A 24,545-nucleotide genomic window follows, 5' to 3' on the forward strand; every position below is an offset into this window, starting at 1 on the left:
AGGGCAGACAGCTGTGCTCTGGCGCCTTGATGATGATGCAAGGCCCAGGACGGCGAGAGATGGGAGGTTCGTGATGGTGGTTTCCAGGACAGAAAGCGGCAGATTTGACGCCAGCCCGAGAAAAAGTGCTGGTTTGGTGTCTGGCCTGCGAAGTGGTGAGGTGAGGTGGTGGCCGCTTAGCCCAATCCAGCCGGTGCTGCCCCCCCTCCCGGCCATGTAGCTGCGCGCACAGATTGGGTGGACGGTGACTTGCCCCGGTGCTCCCCTTTCGGCGCCATGGCCGTGTGTACCAGTGGCGTAGAAGCCGATAGAGCGAGCAGTGTCGAGTTCATACCAAAGGCTAGCACGGTGCACTTGCAGCTACGCAGCCCTTCTGGGTGGCCCAACGACGAGCACCTGTGGCAGTCACAAAACGTCCGACCACCAACGACTAGACAAACTGACAGATCCAATCTGTCGAATGGGCGATCGCAGCAAATGGGATGCAGCCAGCCTCTCTGCCCATGTCCGGAGCTTCCACGAGTGTGTACCTTGGGTGTTTTAGCTTTCTGATCCAATAGCCCCCTGTACTGGCGTTACTCTAGGGCTCGATGCTCGCCATGCTAATACTCCAATACCCTCGATCACGATGACGGCCCCGATCACGCCGCCCTGTCGCGCTGTTGACCACACTCACAGCCGGCCAGGCCCAGGCACGGATGCATGCGCGTGAAGAGGGCATTGCGTAGGCGAGCTCCTGTCCTGTCCAGTCGTCCAGCCAGCCAGCGGCGCAACCCCTCACTGGCCCTGCTTACAGCGAGTCGCCGACCTCATGCGCCGGACGACGTGCAAACTGCATATGAGACGCTGGATGCTCCACAGGTGGCATCAATCACGCTCGTCCTGTTGGCCAGCAGAGGCCGCAGCTGCCGACTCCGTCCTTTGGGGCGTCTGGATGCATTGCTGCCTGCCCGTCCACTCACGCAAATGGCTTCTCGCTCCTTTGCCTGCTCTGCTGGCTTGAGCTACCCCACGGGTTTTTCTGGACCGCGGACTGAGCGCCTCGAGTGCTCGACAGCGACATGTAACCAATGCAGATGCTCTCTGGGAGGACCTGGCCTGGCCAACCACGACGCCTGGGCTATCAATGCACATAATACGAAGCACAGAGATGACGCCTTTTGATCTCGCGCAGGCTGCAGCTTGCCTGACTTGTGCTCCGTGCTTCGAGCATGCAATCGTGACTATTGCCGAGTAGTACAGCTTCCCAGTCCATGGTAAGAATGCCAGTCTGGACGTACCTAATTGACATCTGAGAGTCGCCTGGAGGAGCCATGATCGACGGTGATTGTCGAACCGGAAGGCGTTTTGTCTCGATATGTCTTCAGGGTAGCTCGAGCTCTTTTCCAAGATTGAATTAACTTTCACTTCTCTCTCGTGTCGAATCCATCGTGAAGCTACCTACTAAATAGACTGTTTGGCATTGGCTTTCTGATAGCACAGCAGGATGGCTTACAGGCTGGTAATACATCAATCGAGCATGCTTGCTCTGCTGTCACCTTCGCGTCGCAGCTCTAGCATCGAACCCGAGGTGTCACTGGCTGGGCCGCTGTCAAAACGCCTCGATCCTCCATCCAAGGCAGTGGCTGCAGTCCGTCGAATCTGATGGAGTCTCTCTTCAGCCCCCCATTGTCCCCCCCCAGCCTCTGGTTGGCGGTTCACCCACGTTTCCACGACGGCTAAAGCAGCACTAAACTCGTCACAGCGCCGCGGTGTGATTGTACCTAAGGTAAAGTATGGCCAGGTACCTTCTATGGCGGGCTATACATGCAATTGATGACGTTGAGCTTCCCCTATAAGCCTCAGCCTTTATTTCGTCTTGATTCAACGTCGGGCACCCTTCCCGAATGGCTTCTTCCGCCCATTCGCTCTAGGCACGAGCCGCGCCTCTGACTTATGAAGCAAATTCCGGACTTTCCAGCAGTGAGACAGACAGAAGACACCGACAGACCCCGCACGATGCCCGGCCTTGCGCGCAAGATTCTCGTCTTCGCCGCCGTCGACGGCCTTGTCATCCAGCCATTGGCGTCCAAGGGACAGAAGCCATTCCAGTCCGCGAGGATCAAGTATGGCGGCGATGCATCTGTGTCGGCGGCTCGTGATCAGGCGCCGGATCAAACAAAGCCCGACTCGTGGTTTGAGGCGCTGGGCGTCATAGGTGAGTGTGAGCCGGTGTCGAACGGGCGGTGATGTGACGGTGTTGTGTTAAACAGTCCCTCCCAGGATTGATCACCGTGTCGCGATTGACGTACCTGGTGACGATTACGCGCCGAGAGCAGGTGGCCCAGGTGTTTGGACTGCCCATCTACGTCGTCACGCAGGTGGCCGTGACGCCGTGCTCGTCGCAGAGCGAAGCGGAGGAATCAGTGCGCAAGACGGCACGCCTCTTGCGGACCGAAACGTCCAGCAGCGTGAATCACGATGCCGAGAGCAGCAGCGACGAGGACGGCGAGATGCCCATTGGGACTCCTGACGAGGAGGTGGACGACGAAGTGGTCGACAAGGGAGGCGTGCCGGCGGACCCAAAGAGCAGCGTGGCCGAGGACGTGATCCGGAAGCGAGGCAGCTATGGGAGATTCGCACAGCGCTGGTTCAGTCGCAGCGGCTGGACGGCCGACCAGAGAAGGACCATGGGAATGAGCAACTCGCCGACCTCTACGCCGCCCCTTGCGCAATCAGCACCCCAGACCCCGGCGGCCGGCCCCTCCAGCCTACAAGCGGCCGATGAGAGCCCTGTGGTTCCGGCATCCGCGCTCCTCCCGAAGCTGCTTCGAACCATTCAAGTCTTGTTTGGCTCATCACATAGCTTTTACTTTTCATATGACCTGGACATCACTCGCAGTCCAACTGACAATGCTTCGACTGCCAACCCCAACAGTTCCCTGCATACGCAGGTCAAGAGGACATTTTTTTGGAACCGGCATATTCTTCAGCCCTTCACAGATGCCGGGCAGGATGCCCTGGCCTTGCCTCTGATGCAAGGGTTTGTTGGCCAAAGAACCTTTGTGGTGGATTCTCAACCTCCCCAGGCGGATGATCCTGGAATGGAATCCATGGAGCTTGCCAACCTCTCGCCGTCGCCCTCCGCTCCATCCTCACCCCCTCCTGGCACGGCGCGGCAATCTTTAGAGCTGCGTCCCACCGAGAAGAGCTACCTCATTACGCTCATATCGCGAAGGTCAATTAAGAGAGCTGGTCTGCGATATCTGCGACGCGGCATAGACGAGGATGGCTATACGGCGAACTTTGTTGAGACAGAGCAAGTTCTAGCATCCCCTACGTGGGATGCAGCTTCTCCAATCTATTCATTCACTCAAATCCGGGGCAGCATACCGCTCTTCTTCACCCAGACCGCATACTCACTCAAGCCCGTGCCAGTCTTGCAGCATTCCGAGGAGGCAAATTACAACGCGGCCAAGCGGCACTTTGAAAGGCTATCAGCATCTTACGGCGGCATACAGATTGTCAATCTGGTGGAAAAGCGGGGAGTGGAAGCACCCATTGGGACACAATATCAAAACACTGTCGCCCGTATCAACGAAGGGCTGGACGACGAGGCCAAGATTCCCTTTGAGTGGTTTGACTTTCACCACGCTTGTCGGGGGATGAAGTTTGAGAACGTGAGCCACTTGCTATTGACTTTGAAAGACCAACTAGAGAGGCTTGGCAGCACGGTTAAGAGCAACGGCCAGCTGGTCCGCAGGCAGCAAGGTGTCATCCGGACAAACTGCATGGACTGCCTGGACCGAACCAACGTCTGCCAGAGCTCCTTTGCAAAGCACATGCTAGAACTGCAGCTGAAGGAAGATGGCATAGACATGAGCGCTCAGATAGACCAAGAGACGGCCTGGTTTAATACTCTCTGGGCTGATAACGGCGATGCCGTTTCGAAGCAGTACGCCTCTACCTCCGCTATGAAAGGTGATTATACGAGGACGAGAAAGAGAGATTACAGGGGGGCACTCAACGACTTGGGAATATCCCTCACACGTCTTTATTCGGGGTAAGAGTCTCCTTTATTGTCGTTTCTTTGAATTTTCTTTTTTTTCCATGTCTCTGATACCCTCCATGAAAGTGCAAATTCTTGTGGCTAACAACATTTACTTCCCAGTATGGTCAATGACTACTTCAGTCAAGCTGCCATCGATTTCCTGCTCGGAAACGTTACGGCCAAGGTGTTTGAAGAGTTTGAGATGGACATGATGACCAAAGACCCAGCCGTTTCCGTTGAGAAGATGCGGGAGCGTGCCGTGGAGCTGTGCCAGAAGCGAGTTGTGGCAGACGTCAGTGAAGAGTTCCACGGAGGCTGGGTCTTGATCACTCCCAACGCCGCCAATGTTCTCAAATCGTGGCCGATGGAAGAGGCCGTCCTTCTTTTGACCGATGCTGCGCTGTACCTCTGCCGCTTTGACTGGGACCTGGACAAGGTGTCGTCCTTTGAGAGGGTGACCCTAGCGAGCATCACCAACATCAGGATTGGCACTTATATCACCTCTACAATCTCGCCGGCGCACATGGATGAGTCGAGGAACGTGGGCTTCGTGGTGTCCTACCAACCGGGCAAAAGCGACGTGCGGAGGAGGAACACCCGTTCGCTATCGACCAAAGAGGCGCCGAAGCTCACATCTTCTGACGAGCCTCAACCGGCCCAAAGTGGCTTCGCGGGCCTCTTCGGAGGCAACGCCACCAAGGAGCCCGCCATTCGAAAGCTCGCCTTCAAGGCGCCGTACGCTGATTCCTCGATGTCGGTGAGTGAGGCCGGGCCGGGGCAGACGGAGCTGCAGAAGATCGACACGATCTGCTCGGAGATTGAGCGCCTCGCGTTCGAGCGGCAGCTGGTGAAGGAAGGGGAAGAGCGTAAGAGGCTGGTGGAAAGGGGCGACATCATCTCGCTGGACGCGGCGAAGCGCAACACGGGGTTGCTGGAGCAGCTGGGACACTCGCTGAAGAAGCTGGTGTGGGCATAGAGTAGACATCCCTAAGATAGAGAGGCCTTTCTCGGCGTGGTTCTTGATACAGAGCAACTTCAAAGCAGCTTTATCGACTTTATTCTCCTGGAGTGTTTGGAAGCTATTCCACAGTGTTTTCACCACTTTGAGAAGTCCTCTTCTTCTGATACAGATGCATCTGGTACCGCATATTCTCCAGCTGAATCGGATAGTTCAGACCCTCCGGCAGACGGAACCACACGGAATCATGAGACTCGAGCTTCTCCCACTCGTAATCGCCGCGACTCTGCACCGCAGCAGGCCGGGGATCGAGAAGCGTGTGGTCTAGCAGCCACTGCATCGGGTACCGCTTCTTCTCTTTGCCCACCGCGGCCTCGGAGTAGCTGCCCGGGCTGTCCACGACGAGAAGCAGACTCTCATGCGGCAGGACTCTGCCCAGGAGTTTCAGGAATTGCGTCGTCTTGCCGATGCCGCCATTCGTGTAGAGCTCGTTTAACGTGAACAGCATCGTCACGGTGAGCGGTTCCGTGCCAATGATTTCTTGGAGGGCGTTGCTTTCCAAGGAAAGGACGTCGGCTTGCGTGAACGTGGTTTCGAGTCGGCCTTGTTGGAGAAGAGGCGTGTTTGATGCTTTTGCAGCCGCGGAAGCGTATTTTGATAGCGTTGGGGGTGAGGTGATGTGTTTTTGGAGGAGTTGCGTGACGGATGCCCAGGGGCCCGCGTCGAGGAGGGAGAGGGTGCCGGAGGAGGCTTGTTGGTGGATGTGTGATGCGAAGGCGATTTGTTCGGCGGCGCAGCCTCCTATGCAGAGCATTTTTGTTGTTGTAATTGTGCCCCTGGGTTCTGAACTATCGGCATTGACATCAATGTCATCTGAAGGAGATGCTGTGTCTATGTAGTGAGCGATGGTCTGAAAAATGGACGAGTAGCAGAGTGCCCTCGTGGGACTCCATCGTGCGGCATACGCCTGAAGATTCTCCTCCGCTCCAAACGCCGCGTCAAAGTCTCTGTTGAAGAGGGCCTGCTTGATGGATTGCAGGCGGGCGGAGAAGTCGTCTGATGAGAGGACGGGGTTGAAGGCGTCGGAGAAGAGGGTGAGGATGCGCTGCTGGTGGAGGAGGAGTTGGGGGTCGATGGGAGGTTGTGGCGGTGATGATGATGATGATTTTGATGGGGGTGGCTGGGGGGTTCTTTTGGGTTGGGAGGATTTCTTGGTGGGCTGTTTTTTGACCATGATTGTGGTTTTATGGGTTTGGTTTGATGTATGTTGGTTTGTGATTGTGATGGAGCATGATGGGATGAGAGTGGTGGTTTAGTGAGTGGTGAAAAAATTGAGTGTTTCGTGGAAAGTGGGTATGAAGGCGGTACTACATGGCTTTGGCATGCTTCACTTTGAGCGGACTCATCTTACTGGATCAACTCATTGTTTTTTTTATTTCGCATAATCTCAATCGTATATTGAAAGGCATGGAGCATCGCAGACTCCATTGAGTCCGCGTTTCAAAGTCCGTCTTCGGTCATTCCCTTGGAGTGCCGAGAAACGCTGAACACTTCGGTCAGCCAACTAGCCCGAACAGCCTGAAATCGACGTCCAGCAGCGATCCGGCCAGCGCCGCCCCATTCTCTTCAACTTCAACGTCCGGTTTACGCGGAACACCGGGATGCCTGGGTCGGGTACTGGGATAGCGCCAACCGCTACAGGTGTCTGAGCCGGGCCGTCTGATTGGTGGTGGGGGTTCCGTGAGGAGGACTTTGCGATTGGATTTGATTGCTTAGGAAATGCTTGAGGCGGGCTTACACATCATACAAGGGGGGGAGATGGATGCGTGGATAGGCATTTGAGAAATGATACTGTAGCTTATCGTACTCGTATGCTGTGAGTTGTGAATGGTGTCGGCATCGCTTTGCGGTGTCGAAGCGCATGGGGCTGCATGTGCGGGTTGCCCGGGTTTGGGGACCGAGGCAAGCTGCTGAAGAGACTTTTGCTCGGGCTATCGAGGCTACGTCTATGGCTCGATGGAATCATTGTCAGGTTGCCTGGGAACCTGCATTTACTGCGAGATGGATGCCGACCATGGCAGCATTTGATGGTGACGAGACGGGAAAGCCGCCGAAGTGGAAGATACCGTGCTCTACGTCACCGGCCCGAAACGGAGTATCCCAATGGAGCCATCGGTTGCTGAGGACAGGGTACATACAAGACGGTTGGTTCCAGCAAGTTGCGGCCGCTTGGGTTTTTGTTTTGCCTCTGGTGGTACGAGATTTCTGGGAGTTCTCCGCTGTTTGGAGCCGTTTCCCCGGTGGATGGCATAGATTGCGTCAAGCGGCGGTAGATCCATTGCCTCGACGGGGGCTCCAGGAAGGTGAGAGAAGCATTTGCTGTAGGTAGAGAACGATGGCCGTGTCCGTGACACCATACAAGCAAGCCGTGGTGTCAATAGCTGAAGTTGATTGATTGATTGATTTGATTAATTTACGCGCAGCACGGCAAGGGCGGAGTCCTCAAAGAAGTCGTAAAACCTCGTTGTAGGCAGATGCAATCAAGCTTCATGACAAAAAGAGGGCGAACTGCATCGAATTGACGACAAGCCCAGGCAACGTCTGACCCTTAGCGGCGACATGGTCCGGACCCGCTGGAACTTGCGCTCCGAATTCCATTTGCCGAACGCCTGGCTGCGCTGCCTCCGGGGCTCCAGTAGGGCGGCATCAGAGGGGCTCGTGGCAGCGTCTGGAGGGGCGCCTGGCCCTGGAACTGGGAAGCTCCAGAGGGGCGTCCGCTGGAAACGATCCCCTAATGCCTTACAAACGACGCCGTGCATGACATAAACACCGTGTTAGCACGGAAACCCCTCAACAAAAAGAGGCTCCCTCAACACCAGCTCCGATCCAAGCTGCCGCTGGCCTTATATTGCTGCCTCCCCCCGTCTCGCACCTCCGATCTCTTCTCTCTCCATCCCCCCCCCAATTTTATCTTGATACCCTATTCTCTGTCAGAGCGCTGATCGACCATTCGCAATCATGGGCTACACAGAGGTTGACCAGAAGGCCATCAACACCATCCGCCTGCTCGCGGTACGTTCCTTTTCCTTCTTTCTCTCTCAATTGCTCTGTTTTTTCTTTACCCCGCCATTGCCCCTCCATGCGAGAGCAGCTATGGTCGGCTTTTACGCCCGAGAGCAGTGGTGACGAGGAGGGGTCGCCGTAAGCACCGAAGCTGCGGAGCACCTCAGAAGGGAAAAAATATGCGACAAAAGGAGGATCAAGACGAATCGGAAAATGAAGCAAAACGACGACAAATGACAAACAGTTGACTGACTGGCTTTGCGAATACCAGGTCGATGCCACCTTCAAGAGCAACTCGGGCCACCCCGGTGCCCCCATGTGAGTCTGCCCGCGCCTCCTGTGACGCGCAGTTCCCGCCACTTCCGCCGTGCTGTGCTGGTTGCTAACGACGACAATTCGCAGGGGCATGGCTCCCGTTGCCCACGTCCTTTGGGACAAGTTCATGAGGTTCAACCCCAAGAACCCCAAGTGGCTGAACCGTGACCGATTCGTCCTCTCGTGAGTGCTTCACCCCCCCAGAACAAACAAGTTACGAAGGAAAAGAAATCCGTGGGAAGCGGCAGAACTTCCCCGCACGGCGGAATCGTGAGACTGACAAAGTGCTTTTTCGGCCCAATCTAGCAACGGCCACGGCTGCATGCTCCAGTATGCTCTGCTTCACCTGTTCGGTTACGACCTGACTATCGATGACCTCAAGGCCTTCCGCGTAAGTTTTCCGCCTACACCGAATCGAGGAAGATGACGAAGACTCGAGGGGAAAAGCCCCCGTCACCATAGGCCGGACACAACAGCGGCCGGAAGCAGCCTTGCAGCACTAACACAACTTTTCTACAGACCGTCGACAGCAAGACTCCTGGTCACCCCGAGGCCCACGATACGCCCGGCGTCGAGGTCACCACTGGCCCCCTGGGTCAGGGTATCTCCAATGCCGTCGGTCTGGCCATGGCCCAGGCCCACACTGCCGCCACCTTCAACAAGCCCGGCTTCACCCTGTGTGACAACTACACCTACTGCTTCCTCGGCGATGGCTGCTTGATGGAGGGTGTCTCTGCCGAGGCCTCGTCCCTGGCCGGCCACCTCCAGCTCGGCAACCTCATCTGCATCTACGATGACAACCACATCTCCATTGACGGCGACACCAACGTTGCCTTCACCGAGGACGTGGCCAAGCGCTACGAGGCCTACGGCTGGCACGTCGAGGTCGTCGAGAACGGCGACCACGACCTCGAGGCCATGGAGGCCGCCATCAAGAAGTGCCAGGAGGTCAAGGACAAGCCCTCAATCATCAAGCTGCGAACCACCATTGGCTTCGGCTCTCTCCAGCAGGGCACCCACGGAGTCCACGGCTCTCCCCTCAAGGCCGACGACATCAAGCAGCTCAAGCAGAAGTTTGGCTTCAACCCCGAGGAGAGCTTCGTCGTCCCCAAGGAGGTCTCCGACCTCTACTCCCGCCACTCTGCTGAGGGTGCCGCCGCCGAGGAGGAGTGGAACAAGCTGTTCGCCAAGTACGCTGAGAAGTACCCCGCTGAGGCTGCTGACCTTCAGCGCCGCCTCAAGGGCGAGCTGCCCGAGGGCTGGGAGAAGAACCTGCCCGTCTACTCGCCCAGCGATGCTGCCATTGCCAGCCGAAAGCTGTCCGAGACCGTCCTTACCAAGATCCACGACGTCCTGCCAGAGCTCCAGGGTGGCTCTGCCGATCTGACTGGTTCCAACCTGACCCGCTGGAAGGACGCTGTTGACTTCCAGCCCCCCTCCACCGGCCTCGGCGACTACTCTGGACGATACATCCGCTATGGTGTCCGTGAGCACGGCATGGGTGCCATCATGAACGGCCTGGCCGCCTACGGAACCATCATCCCCTACGGTGGTACCTTCCTCAACTTCGTCTCCTACGCCGCCGGTGCCGTCCGCCTGTCCGCTCTGTCCCGCGTCCGCGTCATCTGGGTCGCCACCCACGACTCCATCGGCCTGGGCGAGGACGGTCCTACCCACCAGCCTATCGAGACCCTGGCTCACTTCCGCGCCCTGCCCAACTGCATGGTCTGGCGCCCTGCTGACGGCAACGAGACCAGCGCTGCCTACTACATTGCCCTGACCTCCAAGCACACCCCCAGCATCATTGCCCTGTCTCGCCAGAACCTGCCCCAGCTCGAGGGCTCCGTCATCGAGAAGGCCATCAAGGGTGGATACGTCCTGCAGGAGGTCGAGGGTGCCCAGATCACCCTGGTGTCCACCGGTTCCGAGGTTTCCATTGCCGTGGACGCCGCCAAGTACCTGCTGGAGAAGCACAACGTCAAGGCCCGTGTCGTCTCCATGCCCTGCTTCGAGGTGTTCGATGCTCAGTCCAAGGAGTACAGACTCTCCGTTCTGCCCGACGGCATCCCCTCTCTGTCCATTGAGGTGATGAGCACCATGGGTTGGGAGCGATACACTCACGAGCAGTTTGGCCTCAACCGATTCGGTGCCTCTGGCGCCTACAAGGATGTTTACAAGGTGCGTTTGAATAAGCTACAAACCAGAAGAAACAGATAAAAGAGACAGATTGCTGACCCGCCACTATAGAAGTTCGAGTTCACCCCCGAGGGCATCACCAAGCGCGCTCTCCTCACCATCGACTTCTGGAAGGACGTCCCCAACGTCCGCTCTCCCATCAACCGTGCCTTCCAGCAGCTCATCTAAGCTGGGAGCAGGGTGTAAGAGGATATATCGCTTAGAAATCTAGTTTAAAAGTTTCAATAAATAAAAAAAACATGTGGAAAGAAGTGTGTCCGACTGAAAAAAAAAAGGAGGGATTTTGCGTTGCGACGACAAGACCCGGGATAAAGGGAAATGTCGGGATTTCGTTGTTGTAAAGAGCATTACAAAATAGATGATGAACCTGGGATCGGAAACAGGCATCTTGAATCGAAAAAGAGAACAAAGTAAAGTTCAATTGCCTATACTCCAAAACAGCTCCGACTTCTTGTAAACGCCATCTGGAGCCAACATGCAGCCACTCAGGTACTAATATGCAGATCCTTTGAATCTCCGGTATACCCAGACTCTGCGTGCAGTCTAACGAAAGACGAAAAAAGAACAAAACAAAAGCAAGCCAGCCGTCTTCTCATTAGATGCGCATGTGTAATTAACCGCCGTTCCCTTTTTGATCTGCGCCAACGCTTCCCAAAATATGCTGCCTGTTCTCTCCCCTTGCTCTCTCTGTGCAGGTAGTAATTATTCGATCGTCGTAAATGCAGCTGCCCCCAAATGCTCTCTGAGCTGTTTGCTCATGCTGTCCGACTCCGCCTGGTTCGGTGTCGGGACTGTCGCTGATGCGGAATGGCTGCAGGCGTAGTATATATAAGGCAGAGAGCGGCCGTTCATGGTTCTTGGTCTTCCTCCCCTTGAGCTTTGAATGCATCCGTCATTCTGGCGAGCTCCTCCCGTCGGTGTCGTTGTCCAGCCCCTGAGCCGCCCACTCCTTTTGAATCTCCCGCCCGATGCGCTCCAGCCTCGCAGCAGCGCGCCTGGCCTCCCTCGCATCGTCTGACGAAGCGGCGACGACGACACCGATGAGAACAGGCGGACCGGCGTCGTCGGCAGTCCTCACAGTCGCATCGTCAGCATCGACGTCAACCTCGGCATCGGCATCCACATCGTGGCCGTGATCGTGCTTGTATTTCGAGACGGACCCGGCCTCGCTCTCCGCTAAACCGCCGCCGCCCGACTCGCGCGGGTCGAGATAGGACTGCAGGACGACGGCGCCAGAGTCCGGGTACTCGACCATGATGCGCTGGGGGCGGCCGAGGTTGGCGCGCTGGGCGGCGGTCTGGGCGGTGATTGCGCTCGAGGTGAGGGAAGTGAGGGACTCGAGGTGGGCGGGCGACGAGGAGGAGGTGATGAGCGGGGTGAGGGTGAGGTCGGTGAGGTGGAGGGCGAGGGTGGGATGTTGGGAGGGGAGGTTGGACATGTTGAGGACTTTTTTTTTTTTGTTTGGTGATGAGGATTGGAGACGATGGTTCGTGGTTTCTAGGGGGAAAAGAGGCCTGGGGGGGTTGGATGTCGCTGCGGCCCTCCCTCCGTTTTATTGTTTCCGTCTTCTTTCGGTAGAAGAATGATGGTTTGTTTCTTTCTTGTTTGCTTCTATCCTTTTCTGTTTTATCGCCCTGAAACAGTGCCGTGACTGAGGGACCGCGGCGGAATTGGGTGCGTGACGGCCGCGATGGGGGCAGAAGCGTCGGAGGTGAAGCCGCCTTATCTCGACGAGGGCGCGCCGGCGGAGTGGGTGCTGATGACGTCGGTGTAGCAAAGGCGTATTACCGTCGTGTCATTGCGAATCTAGAGAGAAGTTGATGGGGAACAAAGCCGGGAGAGGACTCAGAAGGGGGGAGGGAAACAGGAAGAGAGAGAGGAAGGGAGACGGCGAGTCACGCTCTCTCTCGGTATAATAAGACAGACAGATAGAGAGACCAGGCTGAGGTATTAAGAGGGGGGGTCTCCATTATCTGCCATCACGTACGTACTGAAGTAGCTCGCACTCTGACTGAAGCAGGTGCATCGAAAGAGTCGGGGAAGCTGCACATGTCGCAGCGGGCCCTATCTCTTAGCTGCCTGCCCTCTGCTGCTGCTGCTGCTGCTGCTGCTGCTGCTTCTGCTTAGGCTTAGGCCACGGCGCTAGGCGACAGGCCCTGGAGGCGGCGGACGGCGGCCATTGGCCAGCCCTTTGTTCCGGCCCCCCTCCGCTAGGCTCGACTTGGGCTGGGTCACCCCGCGCTTTTGGGGCTGGTCTAGCAGGGACCCGTGCAGCAAGTGGTCGAGGTAAGGTAGCATCGAGAGTGATGGAAAGAGAGAGAGGGAGAGAAGCTGTTGTTGCTTGTATGCTCATGTCATGTCATGTCTTGTCTTGTGCGTCTGCGGGGTGACGGTGAGGAGAAGCGGGAAGAAAAGAGGAGAGACGGGGAGATGAGATACGAATGTACTACCACAGAACTGACGGACAGCGTCACACCAATCGGAGGTGCAGAAAACAAGTACCTTGCCTTACCGTGACAGACTGCCAGAAGACAGACAGACAGACAGACCGCAAGTCAACCAGCACCAGGGGCAGTTGATCAACCAGCCCCCTGATAACGAATGCCGGAGAGGGCACACGTGCAGCCAAGGAGTGCATCTGTGAGAGTTGGGAGGACAACAGCCGTTGCCGATTCCAACGGAGTGCACATTGCCTTATCTCACCATCATGGTCAGCGCTGGTAGCAGCACGCTAACACGCCCGCAGTCGAGTCAAGCAAGGCCGTGAACCAGACCCTTTCAACCCTTCAACCCTCGTGCTGCCAACCTCGAAGGCACAATTCCAAGCCGAACCATTACCCCGTCCTCCGAAGCCTACGTCATGTCCTACCTTGATGAACCACCCGTCCAATCGCCTGTGAATGGAGGCGGGAAAAGCAGTTGGCAGCTTGTCAAAGGTGTTGCCGAACGGAGAAGGTGTCCTTGTGAGACGCGGCCGTTATCTGACGACAATCCGGAAGACGGCCCATAATGTGACGGTGGGATGGGGCCAAGGCAGCTCTTGTCTCTTTCCTCACTCGCCTCTTCATCATGACCGGCTATGAGTACCGCGGATGGACTTTTACGCTCGTTGAGAAGCTGGGTCTTATCATGGAATAAGCGCTCTAGACGCAACACTGCGTGCTTTCGACGACGATACAAGGGACAACGCCAGTGGAGTTCGATGGCGGCATGCAAGACGACACTCGGGTGCTCTTAGTGTCCCCTCTAACTGCCGGCCATTTTGGTCTGTTGTTTCTCCGTTGCAACGACCAACAGCGAGCTGACATGGTAGCTCCGAGGCTCGAAGCGGGGGAGCTCGTTCATCAGTGCTGCCGCCAAAACGGCGGAGCAAGGTGCCTTTCTTCCTCTTGTTGTGCTTCTTGCGGCTTTGCAGACTGATGGCCATTCTGACGTAACGAAGACTATCCCCCCCCCTTACTGGACGGAGTACTTGAGCTCGGTTACGATCAGGCCATATGATCGACGTCTATCCCGATTCAATTGGCGATCGGGACAATGCCTCCGTTCACCTTGCTTCAACCTCAAAGCAACCTCACGCCATTTCTTCGCCTGACAGCCGGGTAGCCGGCGGGAATACTCAGTATCTCATTGCATTACGTAGCAACCAATTCGCGAAGCAACAGCTTTGACTTGCCGCCGCGAACCGCTCCATGACTCGCGAGGCGGATGTCTTGCGATAAGCTTGTTCTAGAATTCGCCGAGCTCGATAATACGTGCGAGGCGGCTTGTGGAAGGGACGGACTTTTAGCTATTAGAGGACTGTGCTTTTGAGGAGAAGAATTCCAGTACGGGGCAATCTGGCAAGCAGCCTGTCGCGATATTCAGCTCAATTGAGCAATATGAATTGCAAAGCGCCGAGTATGAGGTAGTAAGCGATATCACAACCACTGCTACTGCTTGTATGGATTCCATCCTGAGGTAAGCGATGGACATCAATCACCACAGCTCGAGCAGCAATCTGCATCTCCCTCTAGTATCTTCCAATTACATAATAAACCAACTGCTACCCCCAACCCAGACAGCGCCCCAAAGCAGACCAATCACGCCGCACAGGCTCTACCTGACCTCCCACTCAACTCAACCATCACTCTTATCTTATCGCTTACCCTCGCGCACGTGACCCACAACATTCCCACCCGGAAAAATACGCACACCCGAGCCATTCGCCAAAATTAACCCACTAGCGTCTTTCGGCCCAGAACCACCTCTGCGAAGAAAAAAAGAGAAGGATTCCCTTTCGTCAACCACTCAATTCCCAACTCGACACATTTTCCCCAACGTCGACGAGAAGAACAAGATGGCCAAGGAAGCGCCTGCAAAGACCGGTCTGGCCGTTGGCCTGAACAAGGGCCACGTACGTCAACTCGCGATCTCACCTCGTGGAGGATCTCTGCCGCCCCCCATGCTCTCGCTGGCAGACGATGGACGCTGACGTTTTGGTTTGTGTGTTGTTTTCCCACAATATAGAAGACCACTGCTCGTGTTGTCAAGCCCCGTGTTTCCCGCACAAAGGGCCACCTGAGCAAGCGAACCGCTTTCGTGCGTGAGGTCGTCAAGGAGGTTGCTGGGTGAGTTTCCAACTTCTTGTTCAATCCTGTTTTGATGTTGCTTCTTTGTTGGGAGAATTAGAGAGAAGAGTTCGTGCTAATCTTTGTCTGCTTTACTCGGTTAATAGCCTCGCCCCCTACGAGCGCCGTGTCATCGAACTGCTCCGAAACAGCAAGGACAAGCGTGCCCGTAAGCTGGCCAAGAAGAGGGTACGTCCAAAACACACACATATCCGACGCTCAGCACGACAAGGAATACTAACAGTCGTGTGTGTCTCCAGCTCGGTACCTTCGGCCGTGCCAAGAGAAAGGTCGACGAGCTCCAGCGCGTCATCGCCGAGTCCCGTCGTGCTCACTAAACGGTGTACTTTTTCACAATAACGGAAAAGAAAACAGCGGAGCGATGGGAGGAATATATACCTTTGGTAATGGCAACAAAATAAAAAAATGACATTCCATGACAGAGTACCAAATCAATTGGGAATTTTCAAACGGGTTTCATATGGGATTCGGGCGTGGTCGTGATTTTTTGATCCGACTTGAGGGTCACGGTGCGGCGCATTGTTATAGCCTGTCGGAGTTTCTGAACAAAAAATTCTTTCAAAGAGAAGGACAATCCGTCTTTTATGACCCAGAAACCCGAGACGTTTATTCCCTCGCTCCCTCTACCAGTTGTTTCCGAATAATGTGTCTACAAAACTGCCGTGATCAATGTTCATGGAAGAGACTTCTGCTGCGCAGTGATTCCATACGTGCTATCGTCTGCTTAGATTTAATGATCCGTACGCAATACGCTACCCAACATTAGAACACGTAAAAGGAAATGCTAATCTACAGCTCGCCTTCTTTCTCGTCAAATCACTTCTTCCCCAGCTTGAGCCACTTGGGCATCTTCTTGCCAGAACCCTCTCCCCCATCCCTCTTTTCCGGCGCCTTCTGCACCTGCGGCACCACGCTCGGCCCATCCTTGTCGTCCTCCACCGTCGGTATCTCAGGCACCTTGATAGCCTGCCCCTGCTGCGCGAAATCCGCCTTCAAAAACGGCCGTTTCCTCACGTCGGCCGGCACGCCGTCGTCCCACACCAGACTGACAAGCACCCTCCCGGAGAGCTTATACGCCCTGATCAGGCTATGCTGCGGAGCGTCGTCGTCCTTGATTACCGCCTTGCTGCCCGGAATGACCAGGTGGAAGGGCTGCTCGCTGTCGGCCATGACATGCCGCACCGCTTGATACAGGAACGCGCCGGTGTCCGATGGACCGACTTCCCAGTCGCTGCTGGTGTTGTCCGGGAACCGCACCTTGATGAGCACGGACTTGACGGCCGCGAGCTTGGCCTGCTCGGCGGCCTCCTTTTCCTCGATTTCCTTGTCGGACAGGAGCCGCTTGTTGCGGGAGCTCTCCTGTAGCCGGGCTTGGTGTAGCTGAGCGTGGGCGACGGTGGGCGTGAAGTCGTCCTCGTCGGCTGGGACCAGAGCTGCGGCGGGCGTCGAGTTTGTGGGCGCAAGAAACACGTTGACTGGCTGGAAGCGTGACTTTGGTTCTGAGTTGTTCGTCTCCTGCGGTGTTTGCCGGCTATCGCTTTGTAGTGATGGTGAGGTGGTTGTGTCTTGTGTAGATTGCGCCGAAGCATCATTTTGTTCCTGAGCGTCTGTCGAGTTGCCCAGGGGCTCTGACGGAGCTTCGGCCATTGGTGTATCTCCATCCGCGGGCGGATTCTGAGGCTTGTCCTGCTCAGCGCTCGATGCCGCATTCTTCTCATCCTCCTTCTTCTCCTCTTCCTTGACTCTCTCTTCCTCCTTGAAAAAGGCCCCAATCTGCTCCATCGCCTCATAAAGCGTCTGGTCCGTCCTCCTAAACGTCAGACGTATCAGGACATTTCCCGAATTGTGCCCCAGCTGCGACAGCGTCTTCTGAAAGTCCGCCAACGACGCCAGCTCCCGCCCCATGATGTTCAGCACCGGCGTCTCGTAGTACAGCTGCCCGGCGCCCGAGCTGCCGCCGCCGGCCGTCTCGGCCACGCCCCTGGCCGTGATGTTGATATTCTTGCCCGCGCTGGCCTCGCCGCTCTCAAACTGCCGCAGAACCTGCCATATTGACAGGTCCGAGGGGAACTTGTTGATCAGCCGGCCGCCGGGGATGTCTTTGGCTTCGGGCTGGGGCAGCTGGAGGGCGATTTGGACGGCGGAGGGCGTCTTTGACTTTTGGACGAGCTCGAGCTTGGCGCCGGCGATGAGGCCCGAGGTGCGGAAGGGTATGGAGAGGTCGACTTGTTTCTGCCTGTGTCTGGAACGACTGTTAGATCATGGGGAAAGATGCGATGGGGGCGACAGTGCAGTGGCGAGGGCTTTGCGTGTACGCACTTTATCAGGTACTTGTTGCTGTCGAGGCCGAGCTTCTTGCAGGCTTCCGCGAGGACATCGGACAGGTATGTTCCCGGGCTGACTTTGACGGTTGTGCGTCTCAGATCCGTGGCGATGACGACGACGTGCGACGACATGGCGGCTGGTGTTTGCGTGAAGACTAGGCAGAGACTGCGATGATCCCCAGAAGCTGGAGTCGCAGTTTGAAGTCGTTGCAGCACCGGAAACCTTATGACAGCAGGCGATCCTGGAGCTGTGTAGCACGTATTGGTGGGGGTTTGGAGGCAAGTTGTCGTAATAAGGCCGGGATCAACCAGTTTGTAGAAGCACTCAAAGTAGCACAAGATCCTGCAAATCGGCGTATCGCAAAGATAAAGCAAAAGCTGTGGTGAAAACCAAAGACTGCGCCCAGTCTCTTTGTTGTGTATCTCTGCTTGTCAATGAAACAGAAGCAACCGCTTGATTCGATGCGAAGCTCAAGCAAGCCAGATTAGATACCTTAGATATCAAGGGACCCACCGCATCAACCGCTCAGACAAAGCACTTCTCGAACAATCCGCAGGCAGCCTCTCAAGACGACGCATGTGCATTACATAAGCCACAAGTTATGCGATACAGCAGCACCAGCCACAGCGGCAGAAGCTCGGGAGCGAGGCACGCGCCACAAGTTGCGCTGCTGCCGTACCAGGTGCAAGGCAAGGGCCACGCCAGACCATGTTTGCCTGTGGGAGGAGCTGCTTGGGGCTGGTGCGAGCTATGCGTGGGAAGCTCTGATGCAAGCAACTGAACCAACTTACCAAACCTCAACTTACAACTCGACGACTACACACGAACCGAAGATCACGACGGCATTGATTCCCTCGAACCTCCAGGCGAAATAACCGGCATTTGGGCGTGGACTAGGGTCGCTTGATTTGCTCTGCCCGCTGCGGATTCCAACAAGAAGCAGAAGCCATCATGGTACGTTTTGTATAGGATCATCCACGGCTCCCCTCGATAGCATCATCACCGAGACAAGAGAAGACAACCAGCTGACTCTCTCCTCTCTCTGGCAAACAGTCTTCTCCCTTTTCAATCAGTCAGTCCCCATCCCCCCCCGAGCTCAACCTCTCGTACAACCAACTAACTCCCAATAGACGGCGGCGCCTGCGTCGCCATGGTCGGCAAGGACTGCGTCGCCATCGCCTGCGACCTCCGCCTCGGCCTCCAGGCCCTCACCATCTCCAACAACTTCCCCAAAATCTTCCAGTACGGCGACGTCTTCCTCGGCCTGACGGGCCTGGCCACCGACGTCAGCACCGTCAGCGACCTCTTCCGCTACAAGGTCAACATGTACCGCCTCCGCGAGGAGCGCGCCATCGCCCCGCGCACCTTCGCCAACCTCGTCTCCTCCTCCCTCTACGAGCGCCGCTTCGGCCCTTACTTTGTGTCCCCCGTCGTCGCGGGTCTGGATCCCAAGACGGGCAGCCCGTTTATTTGCGGGTTCGACAGTATCGGGTGCATCGATTTCGCAAAGGACTTTATCGTCTCGGGGACGGCGTCGGAGCAGCTGTTTGGCATGTGCGAAGGCTTGTGGGAGCCTGATTTGGTATGCTCTCTCTCTCTCTCTCTATTTGTTTTCCCTTCCACTTGCTTTACTTTGACGGAGGATTGCTGACGTGCTGTGAAACTTTCCTAGGAGCCCGATGCGTTGTTCGAAACCATCTCACAAGCCCTCCTAAATGCCGTCGACCGTGACGCCCTCTCCGGATGGGGCGCCCACGTGTACATCATCGAGAAGGACAAGGTCACCAAGAGGTTACTAAAGGGCAGACAGGACTAGATACGATATACCAAACACGTTATAGAGATGGGGCATATGATCAACTACTATCCATACCTGGGCGTCCCTGCGAGTGACTGAGAGATGTGTCGTGCTGTATTCATGGAGAGGCCGAATTCATATGGGGGGGCATAACCAAGGTACTATGCAACAAAAGGTAAAGAGACAGGAAAAAAGAAAAGGAGCTCGCTTGTGAGAAGCTTTATCCAAGTTATTGCGCCTCCACTTCCAGCTCACACCAGTTCATGCCTCAATTGTCCTTCTAGTTGCACCAAACATGAATCACATTGCAGGTGAGCCATAAAATTCAAGCAAATAGAATCAATCAACCTCACACATGAGACTACCACAGTGCACAGCACGTCGATGATCCAGTCACAATCAGCAAACAATAGCGATGCGATGCCTTTCTTTCCTCTATACCTGTATGCATTGTATATGTATATGTGTGATATATCCTCTATGTCTTCCCCTATTCCTCCTTCTTCGCCTTGATGGCCTTGGCAGCCGGCTTCTGCTGCATGAAAAACTGTCTCTCGATAATCTTGAGCACCTCGTCAATAAGACTAGAGAGAAATCGTCAGCACTCGGATTAAAGACATCTGGGGGGGCTGCATTGGAACTTACATGACAGGCAGACTGATGATGGTGACCGCCTTCCATTCCAGCGCATTCAGCGGCAGGATGCCAAACAGGCTCTGCAGAATCGGGGTGTACAGGAGGACAAAGTGGAGAGCCATGGACAGGGCGATGGCGTATACGAGCATCATGTTGTTCCACAGCGGGAGGGTCAGAAGCGACTCGCTCGATGACAGGGCGTTCATGGCGTTGAACATCTCAATCACCACCAGGATCGACAGCGAAACCGTCGAGGCGGACTTGGCCATGTCGTTGCTGAACATGTCGCATCCAATCTCGGGGAACTCGGTCGAGCAGCGGTGGAAGCGAGAGAGCTGGCGGAAGCTGATCTGAGGGCCCTCGGGGTTGTACATGAACCACCAGGCGTAACCCGCAACGGTCGCGAGACCCACGTAGGTGCCAATGATCAGGTAGCGCAGGAACAGCCATCCGCCGATGAGGGGCTCGTCTCTCCTACGGGGATGGCGCTTCATGATGCCGTGATCGGGGGGGTTGAAGGACAAGGCCGTGGCGGGAAGACCGTCGGTGACGAGGTTGACCCAGAGCAGCTGCACCGGGATCAGGGCCTCGGGCATGCCAAGGGCCGCCGTCAGGAAGATGGAGACCACCTCGCCAATGTTGGATGAGATCAGATAGCGGATAAACTGCTGCGTGTTGCTGTAGATGGAGCGGCCCTCTTCGATGGCAACCTCAATGGTGGCAAAGTTGCTGTCAGCCAGCACCATGTCGGCAGCCAGCTTGGAGACGTCGGTTCCAGAGCCCATGGCAACACCAATATCGGCCTTCTTCAGAGCAGGGGCATCGTTGACACCGTCGCCAGTCATGGCAACGACCTCGCCGAGAGACTGGAGGAGGTCAACCAGCTTGGACTTGTGGCCGGGCTCAACACGAGAGAACAGCGAGGCTCGCTTAGCCGCCTCGAGCTGCTCGCTGGGACTGAGGTTGTCGAATTCACGTCCGGTATAGCTTTTTCCTTCGAGATCCTCGTGCTGACCAAAGACGCCAATCTGCCGGCAGATGCTCTCAGCGGTGTTGCGGTTGTCGCCGGTGATGACAATGATGCGGATACCAGCCTCCTTGCACTTCTTGATGGACGCGGGCACTTCGGGGCGAGGGGGGTCCAGCATGCCAACCAGTCCGAGGAAGGTCATGTTCTGCTCCAACTGCGCATACTGTTCGGTGGTCTTGGCCGATCCAGCTAACGGGTGCTGAGAGATATCATCGACGCTGGCCAGGGCAATGACGCGAAGGCCTTGGTTACCGTATTCGACGACTTCCTTGAGCAGGAGGCCACGCAGCTTCTCGGTCAGGGGAACTCGGTTGCCGTTGGCACCAATCACGGTGCTTGTGCAGCGATCAATGACAGACTCAGGGGCTCCCTTGACAAGCAGCTTCTTGGCCGAACCATCTTGTACAGCAACAGACATGCTCTTCCGGTCACGGGAGAACTCGTAAGTCGCCAGCCGGGGAAGCCTTTTCTCATGCGCAGCGCTGGCAAAGTGTCCACAATCCTCAAGAGCAGTTCCAGCAGGGGCGCAAGGGCCGATCTTCTCAACAAGAACTCGGAGGGCACCCTCGGTGGACTCGCCAACGCTGGAGAAGGTAGCGGTGCGCGAATCGTAGGCCAACTTCGCGTCGTTGCAGAGAGCGGCAACCTCGGCCATCTGACAAATCGTGGGCGAGGTAGTGGCAAGGTCCTCGACAACCTGGCCATTGAGGAGAATGTTTCCCTTGGGAGCATATGTTGTACCCTCGACGGTGAGTTCGGTCAGGTCGGTCCCGGCTTCGTTGAGATAGACGACCTTGTTGACACTCATCTGGTTGGTGGTAAGCGTACCCGTCTTGTCGGAGCAGATGACGCTGCAGCTTCCCAGGGTTTCCACCGAGGGCAGGCTTCGCACAACGGCGTTCTTAGCTGCCATCTTGCGGGTACCCAGAGCAAGACAAGTCGTGATGACAACCGCAAGACCCTCGGGAATGGCAGCCACGCCTAGGGACACGGCAATCTTGAGATAGTAGATGGCGCCCTTGGCCCAGCTTCCGTGGCTGGGGTCGTTGAAGTTGGGAATGTTGATCAGCCAGACGAGGACGCAGATGACGGTGATGACCTTGGCCAGGCTATCGCCAAAGTCGTTGAGCTTCTGCTTCAGGGGCGTGGGCTCGGAGATTTGTGCGGTAATGCTCTCGTGGATGTCACCAATGGCAGTGTTGGAGCCCGTCAGAACAACGATAGCCTTGGCTCGTCCTGTGACCACCGTGGTTCCCGAGAAGAGCATGTTGACCTGATCCTGCAAGACAGCCTTGTCGTCGTTGACGACGGCGGTAGCGTCTTTACCAACGCTCTCGCTCTCTCCCGTCAGGATAGCCTGGTCCACCGCAAAGCTGTTGCTCTCGATGGAAACGATACGGCAGTCGGCGGGGATGCGGTCTCCGACAGCAACCGACACAATGTCGCCGGGAACAAGTTCGTCGGCCTTGACTCGGGATACGTGGCCGCCGTTGCGGACGACATTGGCTTCGTTGGCGGAGTATTCTTGAAGGGCGGCGATGGCCTTTTCGGCACTGCTTTCTTGGGACACACCCACGACGGCGTTGAGGATGAGGATCGTGAGAATCTAGAGGCAGAGGACAGATTCCAGTTAGCGACCAAAACCAAGCCAGTTGCACGCGAGACCACTTACAACTGCGGGATCGACGAATGCGCTCCAACCACCCTCATCTTCAAACAAGGCGAGGACGAAGGAAACGACGGCGGAACCGAGCAGGATAATAACGAGTTGATCTTTGAATTGTTCGAGAATCAGCTCCCAGATGGGGGTAGGAGGCTCTTCCGGGATCGCTATGCTGGTGTTAGCATCATATCAAGTCGAGATATGTTCTTTCCTCCCGTGGTCTGGCGGGGGGAGGTATGCACAACTTGGGGGGTTCGGGGACTGCGCACCATTGCGGCCGTGTTTCTTCCGAAGCTCTTCAACCTGACTGTCCGTCAAGCCGCTGCGCTCTTGGACGTTGAAGTTGGCCAGCACCGCGTCGATGGGGAGAGCGTAGGCGTTGTCCATGTTGGCGGGTTGCGCCGAAAGCGGCGGGGCGACGATCTGTGATCCTTATCGCGGGTGTCGATGCGCTCCAGCAAAGTCGGGTAATACAATGCTACTCCCAGAGACTCAGGACACACTCGACGGAAGTAAAGAAAGATGTAAGAAGCAGAAAGGAAGAAAGGAAGAAGTACGGAGTGGGTGAACAAGGCAGAGAGCGAGGAAGAGGCGAGGCCAGTTCAGCGGATTGCCAACATGGGATTTGTCAAAGTCTCCCGCAAGGCTCCACGTGGTGGGCGGCAAAAGAATGGAGGCTACCGCTGTGTAAGTACCTAATGGTCGGTTTTAGCAGCACCCGCAGGAATAAGAGCAGAAAAGTCGAGGGGCTTCCATTGCCGTCACCGTGGGAAAAGTTCAACGTGTTCGTTTGGAGCCAAGGGGCAGACCTTTGCATTGCCTCGCGCCAGCCGGCCTTGGGCTTGTCCCTGAGCGGTTAGCTTCAGGGCCCTGTTGCAGCGCCTTTTTAGGCGACTCGGCCCCGGCGGACTCGCTGGAATTGCAGTGGCAGCCCCGGACGGTGCATCGCACAGTGGTCGGCAGGCGACGGGCCATCGGCGGCATGGTTTGGCGGGGGAGAAATGCTGAAACACGACGCAGCCACAGTGCGATCTCCCACCTTTGCGTTTGGAGACATTTGATGGATTTAATAGATTGACGGATGGAGGGGATGGAAGTCGGTTATTATTGTGCTCTCCATGTACTGTACGCACATACGAAGTATAGTGTAGCAAGGCAGCTCAAGATCCCTGTCATGATTCCCATGCCGTTAGCTGAAGAGGCATTCTTTGTAATTTCCAAGGATATCGTGGAAGATGCTATTTTTGCTTCATACTCATCTTTGCTCTTCGATATCTTCATTTCCAGATATCGATAACGCCGCCAGTCTGCCTTGCATGGTCAAACAAGGTCAATTCTTGGCAGGCGTTCTTCTCGCTGCAATAACAACCTGAACTAGTATTATTACAGACGAGTTGAATTATCAAATTACTGAGAGGGAACGACAACTTCAAAACGCACTCGGGATAGGCAATCCATGCCCGCATCAATCAGTCTCTCTACTGTGCCAAGTGTACCTCTTCAGTCATTCTGTCAGCTGAAGCCGGTCAACTCCACACCTCTCCTCCGTGTCGGTCCACATATCATGGCTCCGCGAAGTGGCAAATAACCGACCTCGATCGTAAGAAAACACTGTTTCAGCGGCATCAGTTTATCTTATCAGCCTTCGGCAACCTACTCCACATACAGAGAAGACGCGGATGCCTTCATCGGCCGTTTAGATGCTGTGTTCAGCTGTTTATTGTGTCCAATACCTAGGAACTTAGTCCAGACCGACTCGAAGTACTTGGTTGCTGTTACACATTCAACATGGACTGTTAAAGCTCCCTCCAATGTGATACTTCAATTAGACATTGCTTCAGTTACTACCTCTACTTACGCTGACCAGGTAAGGTATAGCATCATTATGTACGCCCCCATT

The 24,545-nt window shown here is 55.9% G+C and overlaps 8 protein-coding genes across 8 annotated transcripts; 4 read left to right on the forward strand and 4 right to left on the reverse strand.

The window, feature by feature from the left end:
- Positions 1-1,998: 1,998 nt before the first annotated feature.
- Positions 1,999-5,006, forward strand: CCMA1212_002239 (Phosphatidylinositide phosphatase SAC2; the record flags this gene model as incomplete). Its single annotated transcript, XM_073699628.1, has 3 exons — positions 1,999-2,197; positions 2,263-4,042; positions 4,151-5,006. The coding sequence occupies 3 exons, from the start codon at positions 1,999-2,001 to the stop codon at positions 5,004-5,006; spliced, it is 2,835 nt and encodes a 944-aa protein (XP_073561848.1).
- Positions 5,007-5,109: 103 nt separating this feature from the next.
- CCMA1212_002240 (uncharacterized protein) lies at positions 5,110-6,222 on the reverse strand (the record flags this gene model as incomplete). Its single annotated transcript, XM_073699629.1, has 1 exon — positions 5,110-6,222. The coding sequence occupies one exon, from the start codon at positions 6,220-6,222 to the stop codon at positions 5,110-5,112; it is 1,113 nt and encodes a 370-aa protein (XP_073562404.1).
- A 1,784-nt stretch (positions 6,223-8,006) lies between these two features.
- On the forward strand, positions 8,007-10,730 carry CCMA1212_002241 (Transketolase; the record flags this gene model as incomplete). Its single annotated transcript, XM_073699630.1, has 6 exons — positions 8,007-8,060; positions 8,323-8,369; positions 8,454-8,549; positions 8,673-8,757; positions 8,886-10,544; positions 10,614-10,730. The coding sequence occupies 6 exons, from the start codon at positions 8,007-8,009 to the stop codon at positions 10,728-10,730; spliced, it is 2,058 nt and encodes a 685-aa protein (XP_073562405.1).
- A 724-nt stretch (positions 10,731-11,454) lies between these two features.
- Positions 11,455-12,000, reverse strand: CCMA1212_002242 (uncharacterized protein; the record flags this gene model as incomplete). Its single annotated transcript, XM_073699631.1, has 1 exon — positions 11,455-12,000. One exon carries the CDS (start codon positions 11,998-12,000, stop codon positions 11,455-11,457), a length of 546 nt encoding a protein of 181 aa, XP_073562406.1.
- Positions 12,001-14,901: 2,901 nt separating this feature from the next.
- On the forward strand, positions 14,902-15,510 carry CCMA1212_002243 (60S ribosomal protein L36; the record flags this gene model as incomplete). The annotated part of the gene is made up of 4 exons (XM_073699632.1): positions 14,902-14,958; positions 15,072-15,172; positions 15,280-15,361; positions 15,433-15,510. 4 exons carry the CDS (start codon positions 14,902-14,904, stop codon positions 15,508-15,510), a joined length of 318 nt encoding a protein of 105 aa, XP_073562407.1.
- Positions 15,511-16,009: 499 nt separating this feature from the next.
- On the reverse strand, positions 16,010-17,649 carry CCMA1212_002244 (Tether containing UBX domain for GLUT4; the record flags this gene model as incomplete). The annotated part of the gene is made up of 2 exons (XM_073699633.1): positions 16,010-17,435; positions 17,513-17,649. The coding sequence occupies 2 exons, from the start codon at positions 17,647-17,649 to the stop codon at positions 16,010-16,012; spliced, it is 1,563 nt and encodes a 520-aa protein (XP_073562408.1).
- An 820-nt stretch (positions 17,650-18,469) lies between these two features.
- CCMA1212_002245 (Proteasome subunit beta type-3) lies at positions 18,470-19,334 on the forward strand (the record flags this gene model as incomplete). Its single annotated transcript, XM_073699634.1, has 4 exons — positions 18,470-18,472; positions 18,572-18,590; positions 18,649-19,100; positions 19,191-19,334. The coding sequence occupies 4 exons, from the start codon at positions 18,470-18,472 to the stop codon at positions 19,332-19,334; spliced, it is 618 nt and encodes a 205-aa protein (XP_073562409.1).
- A 472-nt stretch (positions 19,335-19,806) lies between these two features.
- CCMA1212_002246 (uncharacterized protein) lies at positions 19,807-23,132 on the reverse strand (the record flags this gene model as incomplete). Its single annotated transcript, XM_073699635.1, has 4 exons — positions 22,915-23,132; positions 22,655-22,812; positions 19,962-22,588; positions 19,807-19,900 (listed from the first exon to the last, which is right to left on the reverse strand). The coding sequence occupies exons 1-4, from the start codon at positions 23,030-23,032 to the stop codon at positions 19,807-19,809; spliced, it is 2,997 nt and encodes a 998-aa protein (XP_073562410.1). The 5' UTR covers positions 23,033-23,132.
- Between the last annotated feature and the right edge of the window lie 1,413 nt (positions 23,133-24,545).

The sequence above is a fragment of the Trichoderma ghanense genome, assembly GCF_004382785.1.
Source record: "Trichoderma ghanense strain CCMA-1212 chromosome Unknown scaffold_1, whole genome shotgun sequence".
Lineage (NCBI taxonomy): Eukaryota > Fungi > Ascomycota > Sordariomycetes > Hypocreales > Hypocreaceae > Trichoderma > Trichoderma ghanense.